Genomic DNA, 12,962 nt, shown 5'->3' with positions numbered 1-12,962 from the left:
GTATGCAATCGATCCGGAACGCACCACAGCTCAGCCCAACCAACGGTTGCATAATAGATGTTCTCATTTGCTCTGCTTTTTTTTTTCTTTCCTTCTCTATATTCCAAACAGACTGTACACACAACTAGAATATTTAAAGAATAAGACACTTCGACAAGACAATCCCCACATTAGCAAGCGAAGAGGAGGGCGCAAGGTGGCACATCGCAGATTCTCACTACAGGTATGTATTTATATGCATTTACTTTTCTGAAAACCTTTTCGCTTTTGTTGGTGTAAACCAAGAAGAAAAAAGTGTTCATGTGTCAGCATGTGAGATAACACAAGATAGGATATTTTGAGGTTGATATTCATGCATTCGTAATCAATCAATTATTGCCTTCGCCATTACTGGCTCAGTAAATATTCTCTGAATCGAGCGAAAGTGCTGTAGGTGAACTTTCGGAAATTGCAAAAAAATCTCCCACCGAAATCGATTTTATATACTGCAGATGTGTTCCATATGTTGTTACCCCCCACATGCAGACACATGTACATAAAATGTGTTGAACTATAAGCTAACCTAGTTTATATTTTTAGTACGACCCGTCACGGTGAAGGTTTTTTTTTTCACCTGGCAATAGCTTTATTTTCCAATTTTTAGTTCTCTCTGAACTCCGTCGTTATCGTTTTGCTCTTTTGCCATCTGGTAACAATTATACATCAGCCGATTGCTACATAGTCTTGCTATTGAAATTTCAGTTCGATTTTGACTCTTTCCGTTCGCTCCAGCTTCCTAGTAACAATAAAACAGTTTGCGAATCGATTTAGTTCCTCTTCTACGCTACAACATTTATTGATGTGTAAAGAATTTAACTTTGTCTTTTCTGATTGTCTTTTTTTTTTGTTAAGTTGTCATTTTTCTTACGCTTGGCAGGGGGTGGGAGACGTGCACAAATGCGTAAAAGTTAAATCACTTTTACACGCAGCAAACAGCCTATTCACATCGCCATGCCCTGCCAATTAAAAACACTGTACAGAACTAGTTTTAGACCCATTTGTCCCAAAAGTATTTTTGCTTCACCAGCTTTTTTCCAGTTCCAGTTAGGGTTTTGATTGTAACAAATTGCTCTTTTGCTGCTGCAACTGAATCACAACAATGACGGTAAGCCTTGCCTGAACCACCGGCTCCAGAGTAAATTCGCCAATCAAAAAATAAAAGAGCTATTCGATTCCCGCTACCGATCGAAACCGAATTCAAATCATAAAAGATTGTTTGTTTTCTTTTTCTTTTCTCTTTCTCTCTTCAACCACTCTCACGATGTGTCTCATTCGAACAAACTGACCTCTCTCCCCCCTACACCCATAAACATTTCCATTTCCGTCCGAAACACGGCCGTAAAATAAATGTATCAATCAATCACTCACTCAAACACAAACAATCGCCCGACCTACCCAATTTTCCCGAACCCGTAAACAAATTCCATCCAACGTAAAAACACTTCCAAAATTCGACTCCAGAAAAAAGGAAGCAGAGACAAGGTAATTTTGAAATGTTTCCTCTTACTTCTGCCAAATCCTTAGATCTTTACAGTCGACGATTTCGGTGCTCGTCTTATGTTTTTTTTAGTTGATTTGCGCTGTATGTATGTATCAGACAGTAGATTATAGTCGTTTTAAGTAGGCCACTAATAGCTCAAATCACATTATGAACGTAAATAAATAAATCACAGACATTATTTTGTTCAGTGTCATCACGGCGTAATGTAACGAGAATTTGTCAAGATTGTCATCTCTCTTGAAACAGGCTTGAAAAACATGAAATGCTTTTTAACCGACCTGTAAAGCTTAAGTACTCATGTTTGCAAACAGCATGTATTGCACTGTATCAAATTGTAATCAAATTAATAAATTTTGAAGTGCCTTCTCGAAGCTTTATCAGGTTAGAAACTATTATGGATCATTCGTTTAGTGTTTATTGAATAATTCCCCGTTGGCCAGCTGATATAATATTCCAGAAATATTTTTCGTAAATTTTTCTAAAATATTTATGCGATGGTTAATTTATACAATTTTTTTTGAATATTTAAGTCTTCTAGCGGTCAGGAGTTTCACAACGCATTTTTTTCTTCCCGAAACATGCGCGTGAGAGTTTGAAATCAGACACAGTGCAAAATAAAATTTTACATACTCACAGATTTAAAAAAAATATTAAAAAAACAATGGAGTAAAAACACGCAGACCAAAGGGGCACAATAAATAAATCCAAAACAGCGGAGAGGAAAAACTTAACTTTGTTTTTAAAATTGCCACCTAACATTCATATCACTTTTTACTTTTTCTGGAATCAGTACTTACTTGGGCTGAAGCGAAGAACATAAAATTTAAGTCCATTTTATATCCAGTGCTGATAGAAATCATTTTCATTGGCGAAGTTCTTCGAAAATTACCACCAATTTGTTTCAATTTTCACTTCCAATGCAATGATCGCGGCACCCTTTCAGATATACTAGAATTTTATCTCAGTTATTTTCCACTTTCGTGCAAAAGCGCTGAAAAAAATACAAAAAATGCTGATATTTCTTGTTTTTTTTCATGCGAAAAAGAGGAAAGTCATCACACACATCTTGGCAATCGCATTTTGACGTTCACGTAGTTGCAAATAGCCTTTTAAATCTCTTTCATCCCTGTAGTCGCCAAGGGGATGACAGCCCTATCTAAACTCTACACATTTGACAGTAGCTGTATTTAAAGTATAGCCCCTAGGCAGATGCTCAGAAAAAATTCTATATAATTATCACTTTAGTCGAGATGACTTTTTATTCATTCGACATAGAAAAAGAAACATGTTGTCATCCCCCTGGTAGTCGGTAATAGAAGGAAAACTGCGAAGCGGCTACAGGGTGTCACAGTAGAATTGATACACTTCATTTATACCATAACATTAAAACAGATGAATGTTTCTTCTCTGGTTCTTTTTAATTATCACGGTAGAGTAGTGAAGTTACAGTTAAATCAGTTCAATTTAAATCTTTCACTTTTGCATTTGATTACGACCTGCAAACGCTTATCAAAATTGCCGCACGCATGACTTCGATCGGCATTTCATCCCAAATTTTCACCAAACGGTTCTAAAAAGTGTCCAAAGTCAACAGTTTTACTTCACCCAGCTTTCCTAGCAAGAACCCCCTAATGTTGAAGTCCAATAAATCCCAATCGGGAGAAAATGCGGGCCATACAGAGGTGCTGATAAAACACTGTAAAATTTCGCTGCATCACTTCTGAACAACCAATGCTATATGCGCTGGCGCTAAATCCTGTTGAAAGCAGAAACTTGCTTCTCTAAATAACACATTGCAACATTGTTTTATTTTTTGCTTTGGCTTCTATTAATAATTTTTTCATGTATTTTGATGCAAAAACAAATTTCCTCGAGTTTGGACCTATTTCACCTTAAGGAGCAACAATGGCGCCGCGCCATTTACAATAATTTTGACATAATTTGAAGAAAATCGAAAATTTTCGATGTTTTTCCGACGCCATTTTTTTAAAGCCAGATATCAAAATTCTAAGAGTTTATCTACATAATAGCATTATAGCCCATCTTCAAAAAAAACAGATCTGAAATCGGACAAAAAATGACTTCAGTAAGTAGGTGTTAAGCGAGATTTATATATTTTGGCCGGTCCTGGCCAAAAATGCGATCCTTTCTCCGCAAAAGATAAGAGATCATGTTATCTTTGTTGTTATAGTATCTTTGAGTATAGTTATAGTATCTTTGAGTATCAAGAGTATGTTGTTTCATTGCACTGTGTAATTCCTTGGCACAGAGCAGCAAATATAATTTTGGCATTCCTGGCTTTCCTCTGTTGGATATTGTTCCCCAAAACCTTCACATCTGAAACATACTGAAATCGTTGTATACTTCTTTTACCGGCTAAAATATCACGAAGACATGTTCCATACACACGTTCATTCTGCTTATTCAAAACAGCCTGAAACAAGTTTTCATCTGAAAAGAAATATGTTGTGAGCAGTGCAATCGACTTCAGTGATCTTGCAACCCCCTTTTATTTCTTGGAAGCTCCGTATCCAAGGTTTTTTTTTGATTATTTCATGCAAAGTGTCAGTGGCGTAGCCAAGGCGGGAAGGATTAGAGTTCAACCAAGAACGTTCTAGAAAATAACCACTGCCTACAATTAAGTCTATTGCTAGATTGATTGTATGAAACAATTTCTACTCAAACTTAACACTCTCAAACCTCGGTGAAAAACGAATCTCTTTTCCGATTTTTCTTCTTGTCATTTTCTAGCTTTGTAATTCTTGGCTTTGTTTCTGTCTGTACTTATGTGGATAACATGCAGCCGTTTCAACCACGGGAAACAAGGTGTCTTGTATCAGCAGTTTATTTCGTCAAAGGAATATCGTGATAATATACAATTTCAAATTACGCAACAGAAGGCCGCTTTGAATGTCTGTCTGTCTGTGGGAATTGAATTCGGTGGTTATACCTGGTACTGAGAGGGCTGCTGCACGAATGAGCTGAATTTTTCATGGGGATTTATTTCGAGAAGATAAAACTTCTGATACATACCGCTACACGAAATTTGAAAAGTCGATTTCCATTGGCACCCTACTGTTTGTCATGCGATAGACAACAAATCGAATGTTGCTCTCGAATGGACCATTGACTAAACTACACAACAGTTTATTTAAACAGCACGCGCGTTGCACAGTAAGTGGCAGCGCTAAAGATAGCAAGAAAACACTTCTTCTACGCAACTCGTATTCAGAGTGAGTGAAGTAAGCGCGCAAAACCACTGTTTTTCTTCGTGATAGTCATTGATTTCAGTTACTTTCTTTTTTTTTAAACAATCGACCGCATAATTCCCTACCTAACTCCAATTAAGAGTGCTAAATTTTCATTTTACCTACTACAAATAAAAAACAGGATTTACGCTTTGCTCTTTACCAGTCCACATAAGCACTGAGGAAGACTGTACGTCACAGTCGGTATATATATTTGCGGACTGAATTTCAATATTTATTTCCAAAAAAAAAATTAGTAGAGTATAACGGAACCGATAACTATTTCTTTGATTTCAGAGTACCCCAGGTTAATCTGTTGTTTTTTTACCCTATAACTTACAGAACGGATTGAAACAAGAAAAATTGGAGAAAATTTAGTAAAATTTTCAAAAAAATATTCACCGAATGTAGTCCAAATTCATAAAAAAAAGTTTTAAAAGCCAAAAATATTTTTTTAGCTTTCAGGAATGTAGAAATGATGCAGACAAAACAAAAAACGATAAACTTGAAAAGTAATAGACAATAGATAACAATTAAAACTGATGAAATTTTCAAGCACCTTACAAAAATTACCTCTACAGTAACAAATCTATAATTAAATCTAAAGGTTTATCAAACATAAATAAATAATGAATACATAATCTATATCATGAATAATCATTAATAGTCAATACATGAACGATAAATCTCGCGTGATTTTTTTAAAGAACCCATTGAGAGATTTTTCGGTTAACTTTCTCTCATAAAAAATAACGAAGTTATGTTTGCATTTTTCATGATAATCGTTGCATAGTGCTCGGCAATATTGAATGGAAGAAAAAACCTTTCGCAAAAAAGCAATTTGATAATGTACAAAATCACACAACCAGATTTAAGAAGCAACTGACATTTGTCAGTTACCAACCTTTATCGAAATCCAAAGGAAACAACCTTATCGCCAACGCAATACACCTATATTATATTAAATTGTTTCCAATGTTCAACTGAACAGCAGCCTGCCTACCCAAAATTCAATACCCACAAATACTAAACACTCTAATGAACACACAACAAATTCGTGAAAACTCAATCATCGAACTCAACACGGCGTACCCTCACGCTTATTAGTATTCACATGAACTATTGGCCTCAAATCACTGGCGATTTTTCCCTTTCTATACCTGTTAGCAGCACGAGGCTGGCTGGTGCAGGTAGACGTGATCCTAATTGATAAACCATATAGCCCACACATACACGGTACCCGACATCATCGACAGTCCAGCCCGGTGTTACGGTTGAGTGCCAACGGTTACACATGAGCACATAAGTGAGAGGGTAGCGCAACCGGCCAAGTGCTATCCTTCGGCCAACGGATAACCAACGGGAGCATTGCGTACGCAGTCTAGTCCTGCACAAGAGAGATGAGGATTAATTAGAGAAATTCTAGATTACACAGTGTGGCCACTTTACATACATTTCACTTGCATATGCTAAGTAAGTGCAAGGTGCTCTAAATGGTTTCTGTAAATATAGTTTTTATTTTTTATTTCACCATCAGTCAACGGTTTGTGCGTTATGAGGATTTCTGTGTGCTTTCTATTTTTAGAAGATTAAAAAAAATCGCACAGGAATTCATTGAACGAGCAACTTCTCTAGTGTTGTACATATCTGTATAGAACATCGTAGTCTCGAACGAACATTTAGCAATTGCATAATATCTTCGATTACCCATCAATCACCAGCTGTGTCAGTCACTAATAAATCACCTTTCTATCCACCCATGCAATCCCACGCTCGGGAAACAGGCACTAAGCGCCAAACATCGCAACAATCGTCCAGCGGTCAGCGAAGTGGAAGTGACCGAAGCGGAACCGTCCCGCACACCGGAGGACTCGGTGTGCAGCGTTGAGGGGCCCACCGATACCGGTGCGGAAATTTCAGGCATCTCCTACTCGAAATAGCCGTCACCCGCCGCCGGTAGCAGCATCAAGCAGTTTACCAACAACAGCAACAGTCACCATCGGAGCTACATTTTTCGCCGCCACCAGCGGCAGTCGGAAAAGTCACGCTATCGAGAGTACAACTTTTAACTACATATGCCCTAACAATAGATGTACATACCTGCTTACATACACACATACATACAAACAATCTATATATAGGGGGGAAAACATGCATCATTTTGATCGAGGCTTTCGCCATTTAGGAACTTTCAGTTCGAAGTAAAAGATACGTCATTGGGATGCTTGCCCAGCATCGCACCGAGTCATCGGAAATGTTCGAATGAATGGTTTCGGGGTGCCAGCTTTGCCGGCAGCCCATTGACTGGATGCTAGGTTGCAAGTATAGTTTCGCAAGTACACAATAGAAAATTTACGACTGGCAGTTCGATGTCCATTCGTTGGCCCGTACCAGTAGTGGCACACGATGTTGCAGAAAAATGTATAGCATCCATTCCGTCAGCAACCGACGAATAATAATTATCGAACACACTCGGGTGGAATGAAATCCGCATTAGTTTCAGGTTGATAATTGAAAATTTCAGATAGGTTGGAGTTTTAGAATCCATGGGATTTATGTTACTGTTTCTAGTCTGCCAAATGGACAGCTACTTATGTATTGTAACTTTGATAAAAAAAATATTGAATTTTTATCAACGTGTTTCCAATACTGTAACTTTCTTAACAATATACTGGTAATATCATATAGAAACACCACCTTGCTTCAAACTATCCAACGTTACGAAGGTCTTAGATATCTAAACCAGCACGTATCAGCTTAACAGTGTTGTTGGCCTGAAATCTATAAACAGATAATGAGTCTGCAATTGATGGACTGGTGTGAACATTTAGTCCATAGAAAAGCGTCCCCCTTGAAAACCGCATTGGTGTTCTTCAACAAAGATTACCTGCTACGGCCTCAGTCTATGGAACAGGATGCGGGAGAGCATTTTGCTTACGGTATTGGAAGAGTTATGCCCCGATTGCTACAAAGGCGGTGGTCGACCAGTCCGATGGCATTTGTTCAGCACACCACACTTCCAGCATGATCCGATGGATGACTGAAATGTTGCCTGGCCAACTCATATTCATCAATAATCAGGTTCCCCTTCCGGATTCTTTAACGATTCTCGTTGCTCGATACGCAACACAGCCGTAGGCAACATGTAAATGTCGCAGCTCTTCTCATCCGTCGCGCTCTGGCATTCAGTGTCGAACTCCAAACGGTGGCTGACGCACCTGTACCCTAACGTTGCTCACGGTGTGGTGCTGATCATGCCGTGGATATGTCTCCACTATTCATTTAAGTCTCTTCCAACTCTGCCAATCTTCGCGGTGTGTACAATACACGGCTCCCCAAGCAGCTCCTGCAGTGTGTGGTTTCACGCTCCGTTCTCCATCTCTGTTTGCCCGAAGACCGTAAGAGTGAGTTGGTCCTCCACAAGCATAGTCCATGTCTCCTGGCCCCAGAGGACTACCGGTCTGATCAGTATCCTATAGATGGTCAACTTGGTGCGGCGGCGAATTCTACTAAATCGGAGCATCTCCGGATACCAAAGTATGCGCGATTTCCTGCCATAATGCGACGATGAATTTCTCTTCTGGTATCGTTGTCAGCAGTTACCAGTAAGCCCAGGTACACGAACTCATCGGTAACTTCGATTTCACAACTACCAACTTGAAATTGAAGTGGGAGGTTAGCCCTGTCTTCTCGTGAACCTTTTCCTTTCATGCACTTCGTCTTCGATGCATTGATTACCAGTCCAATCCGTTTGGCTTCGGTCTTTAGTCCGATGTACGTATATTTGGAATATCGTACCACTCGTGTTAATCCCCTCTTTTCTTATGACACCTCCCAGAGCAAAATTAAACAGTACGCACGAGAGACCATCACCTTGCCTTAAACCTCTTCGAGTTTCGAAGGGGCTCGAGAGTGTCCTCGATACTCAAACTACACACATCACTCGATCCATCCTCGCTTCGACCAACCGCGTTAGTTTGTCCGGAAATCCGTAGTCTTGCATAATTTGCCATAGCTAGTTTCGATCGATTGTGCCGTATGCCGATTTGAAATCGATGTTGTGTGTGCACGTTTTATTCGCGACATTTCTATATAATCTGCCGACCCGCGAATATGTGATCCGTGGTAGCGAGGGCACCCATCAATCCCATTTGGTAGTGTGCCACGACCTACTTTGCAAATGGTGATAGTCGACGGCAGAGTATTTGGAAGAGCAACGAATGCGCTAAAAATGAACTTTTTTCGGATGGTGGTAAAAAAAATAACTAAGACAGATAATTGAGTTTGATAAATTTCCCATGGAAGGTAGTTATGTTTACTTACTCGCAAAAAAAAATCTACGCCCTTGCATGCGGCCTTCCGACAGTTAACCGGAACATTCACCATGGCGGACGAAAACATGCGTGTAGGCATGTTTTTTTTAATTCCAACTTCGTTTTATTTATCAATTCCTTCTCAGTTTTCGCGACAAACTTGTTGGAGTAGATCTAACGCTCTAGGCTTTCCCATGAATCCTCGATGGGACGCAACTTGGGGTCGTTGGGCGGGTTTGCCAACTTGGGTATCACCCTTCATCTTGTCCAATCAGCCGCTTCATCTTGTCCAACGATCGCTTCGAGTAGTGGGCCGTCGCCAGATCCTGCCAAAACATTCATGGCCAGTCTGGAACGAAAGAAGAGCAGCTTTGACATCCTCTTCTTCCTGATAGTTAGCCACAGCAGCATCTTCTTGGGGAATTTGGTGTGTGAAATAGACTTCACCCCGGTGCTTCCTTCGTGGGGGAAGTAAAATACGAAGTGCTCTGCCGTTGCCATCCGTTGGGTTAGATAGGTCTCGTCGTCCATCACCTCAACCACATCGCGATTCGCTGGGGAAATCGGCTTGACCATTTTATTCAGCCGATGCCGCTGCCGCTGCGTCATTGCCTGCAGCTCCAAGACCAGCGGACAGGACTACCTGACATGTATCTCCATGTTCGCCAGGTACTTTTTTATTGTTTGTCCGGTTGCACCGACCAAGCGAACGCAGCGATGTAGCCCCTTTTCCCCTGGTCTGCCTTTTCAGCTTCCTTTAGAACTTCTTGCCGCTCAAGGTTGTCAGCCAATAGTGCCAAGCTGTTGTAGACGTAGATGTTGTAGCCAGTGCTGATAAAAGTCATTTTCCCCAGCAAAATTCTTCGAAAATTACAGCCAATCATTTTCAATTTTCACTTCCAATGATCGCAGCACTCTTTCAGATACACTAGATTTTCGTCCTAGTAACGTGCTGTTATACTCAGATGAAATAGATCGCGCGCATCGTTCAAGGTTACGGAATAAAATTTGACGACAAATTAAACCAAATGATCTTCACTTCAAAGCGAAAAAGAAAAACAAACAGTCCACTCAACCAAAATAAACCTCACCGAAACACTTTTTCACTGACACTGACCGATGCCTTGACAATCTTCGTTAACTGATAAACTAATTTTGTTGTCTTGCTTCCATCGCATGAAATATAATGAGGTGTTTTGACAGTTCACTTCCATGCAAAAAGCGGGAAGGGAGAACTCTGAAAGGATTGTAAAAAAATAACGTTTATGGATGCTTTTTTTCACTTTCACTCAAGAGTGTCAACAAATATCAACCCTGGTTGTAGCACGTACGATGTCCGTTTTCGACGCGGCGGGGTACCGTTCTCTGAACGCGCACACTTCTGAACGGAGTAGCTTCTTTGTTTTCGCCATCACGATCAACGCTCGACTAATAGAGCTGTCAAATTTTTTTCTGCTGACTCATAGGTTACTATTATTTATGCTGCATGGGTAGTTTCGTTAGTGCATGTTTAGGTAAACCCATTTTAAATACAAACGTTATTCTTTGCTGCCGTTCCTAGCATAGTTGTCCCATGTTCGACACAAATTTCATGCTCGGTGGCTCAATTATGAAACGACACTGTGGGCTTTCCCCAAAAGTCAGTACTGCTTGATGGAAGCGGCCAATTCGACGAGCGATTTTTTTTAGTAACTCCAACTTTCTTTGTTGAAATGCTTAAATTTATTTTTTTTTCGCTCTGTCAACACTGTTTCCTTCGGCATTTTAAAGAAATCTAAAAAAAAAACGAAAAAGTCAACTAACTCATAAAAATTGGACACTTCAAAAAGACAAAAAGATATGTTGAACTTTTACACACACATGTTATAATTATGTTGCAAACAGTTCTGTTCTCTGAAGCGCAGGACAAGTAAAATCGCCTTTGGTCTTAAAGAAGCTAGGCGGAGCTTTTCGATTGGACGAAACTCCGGGTAATTAGGAGGACTGAGGTCATTTTTAATGTAATCGTCCCCTTTGTCACAGTACCACGGAAGCACCTCTCGGCTGTAGTGGCAACTTGCCAAATCTGGCCAAAACTTCCCCCGATCTTTGTGAGCCACAATAAATGGAAAGCGACATTTCTGCAGGAACTCCACCCTACAGGCTAGCTGGTCACGGTCGAACAACTTTTTAAACAACAACGTTGTTTTCCTAGAAGTATTTTGACATTTTTTCTAGAAATGACCATCACGCCTTCTATTTTGTATGGAGAAGGCGTCATTACGCCGTGTGTGTATCTGAGCCTTTATATCATTGATCTTGCAATAATATTCCTCAACATAAGTGCGACTGAGTAGACAGAAAAAAAAAAACAAAATAAAATCGCTACATGAACGACAACGTGCATTTCTCCGATGTGCAAATGTCAATTGACCATCTGTTCTTTGTGCGAGAGCCGACGGTTGTTCTGCATGTACGAGCGAAAGCCTACTGCGACGAACACTTACGAAGCGAAATCAAATGAAAGTGTTGAAAAGTGCTGAATTCTTTCCGCTCCACTCCGGCCTTCTCAAAAAAAACGCTTATTATCTTGATGCAATGCAAGTTGATCTCTTTGAACTTATCGATAATCTGACGTAGGGAGAACAGTTGCAATCGCACCGCTATTCGCCAACAAACAGCTGCCCACTCTCGGTTTCCAACAGCTAGGTCTCGAGAGATTATTGCAATCTGGTATGAGAGTAGTATCAGCTTAAACGTTAGAACATTTGAATGACTATACGAAAAATTCCGGAAGACATTTACAACAGAAATGTGTGTAATGAAAACTTTAAGGTTATCATTAATGATATCTCTCCAATAAGAATGGATAAAAACTACAGCAAAGAATTTTTATTCAGCATTAATAATGTACTGCTCAACAATGAGAGCAATGATTACGGGTCAGTGAACAGAACAGAATAATTAAACTTATTCCGCTTGACGTAGAACTGGAGAACAGAAAAACTTTTTTCCCTAGAAAAACTACCATTTTTACTTCTACTTCGACGTATATTTCCATAAAAAAGCTCCTGTCAGTATCATATCAAAGCTTCTGCGTTTTTATCGTGCTCAGGGAAATTTCAGATCCAGTAAGTTACAATAAGTTTCTCGCCTTGCTCCAAAACTTAATGTTGAACCATGTTCTCTGAGTATAACGAAAAAACACCGTCACCGTGACGTTTTAATTTAATGTGGTGAAAAAATTGATGAACCATGTTATTCCTATTTCTTGTTCATCTTAAATCAACCCCCTATTTCCTAGACAAAAATAGGGCAACTCAAATTACACATCGAGCCGATTCAATTTAGTCACCATAAGCTAAAACGAATAATGGGTAAATATTTTCTGCAATAGTCTTGCAATAGTACAAAGATAAAATCGTTTCCATCCGACATGCGGAGAAAACACATAGAAAACCCACTCCCTCAAGCGGATACCTAGCAATCTGGGTGGACTGACGTACCTCAAAGCGGACAGGTGTTTTTGCTTTTCACCACCCACAATAAAATATTTTTTGCTCTGTACGCGTACAGAATATTGGGGACGGGCAAAAAATTTACATCTCAGTTTTTTTCCAACAGCAGAGCAAAACCTCGGCGAAGATACAACGTGCTATGAACTTTGGCGAAAGTTGAAAAACTAGGGTAATTCTACCTGTAGCAGCGATGAGATTGAATACATTTGTTTATTGTATTTCGCATAGTTTGAAAAATACCGCAAACGATTTTGAACCAACAAACTATCTGAGATTTTCAATTCGTATAATGGTAAAAAACCAACGGTTGTCGGTTGTTATGTTAATATCGCAACTGCAAGAAAAAAAATTGTAAATATAACAG

At 39.6% G+C, this 12,962-nt stretch overlaps 1 protein-coding gene across 6 annotated transcripts in view; it reads left to right on the top strand.

Annotated features, from left to right (window-relative positions):
• LOC129731847 (probable G-protein coupled receptor 158) overlaps positions 1-12,448 on the top strand; it is a 138,923-nt gene extending 126,475 nt beyond the window's left edge. For 4 of the 6 annotated variants that reach the window (XM_055692191.1, XM_055692190.1, XM_055692193.1 and 1 more), the window contains 3 exons: positions 112-223; positions 1,501-1,521; positions 6,573-12,448. In XM_055692191.1, coding sequence (XP_055548166.1) covers positions 112-223; positions 1,501-1,521; positions 6,573-6,728 — 289 coding nt within the window. In that variant the 3' untranslated portion in view covers positions 6,729-12,448. The remainder of the gene's footprint in view (positions 1-111; positions 224-1,500; positions 1,522-6,572) is intronic. The other 2 variants (XM_055692194.1, XM_055692192.1) reach the window with 1 other exon arrangement.
• The last annotated feature ends 514 nt before the right edge of the window (positions 12,449-12,962 follow it).

This window comes from Wyeomyia smithii, chromosome 3 (genome assembly GCF_029784165.1).
Source record: "Wyeomyia smithii strain HCP4-BCI-WySm-NY-G18 chromosome 3, ASM2978416v1, whole genome shotgun sequence".
Taxonomy (NCBI): domain Eukaryota; kingdom Metazoa; phylum Arthropoda; class Insecta; order Diptera; family Culicidae; genus Wyeomyia; species Wyeomyia smithii.
The sequence above is the reverse complement of the archived record's forward strand: the minus strand, read 5'-3'. Positions and strand labels throughout refer to the sequence as shown.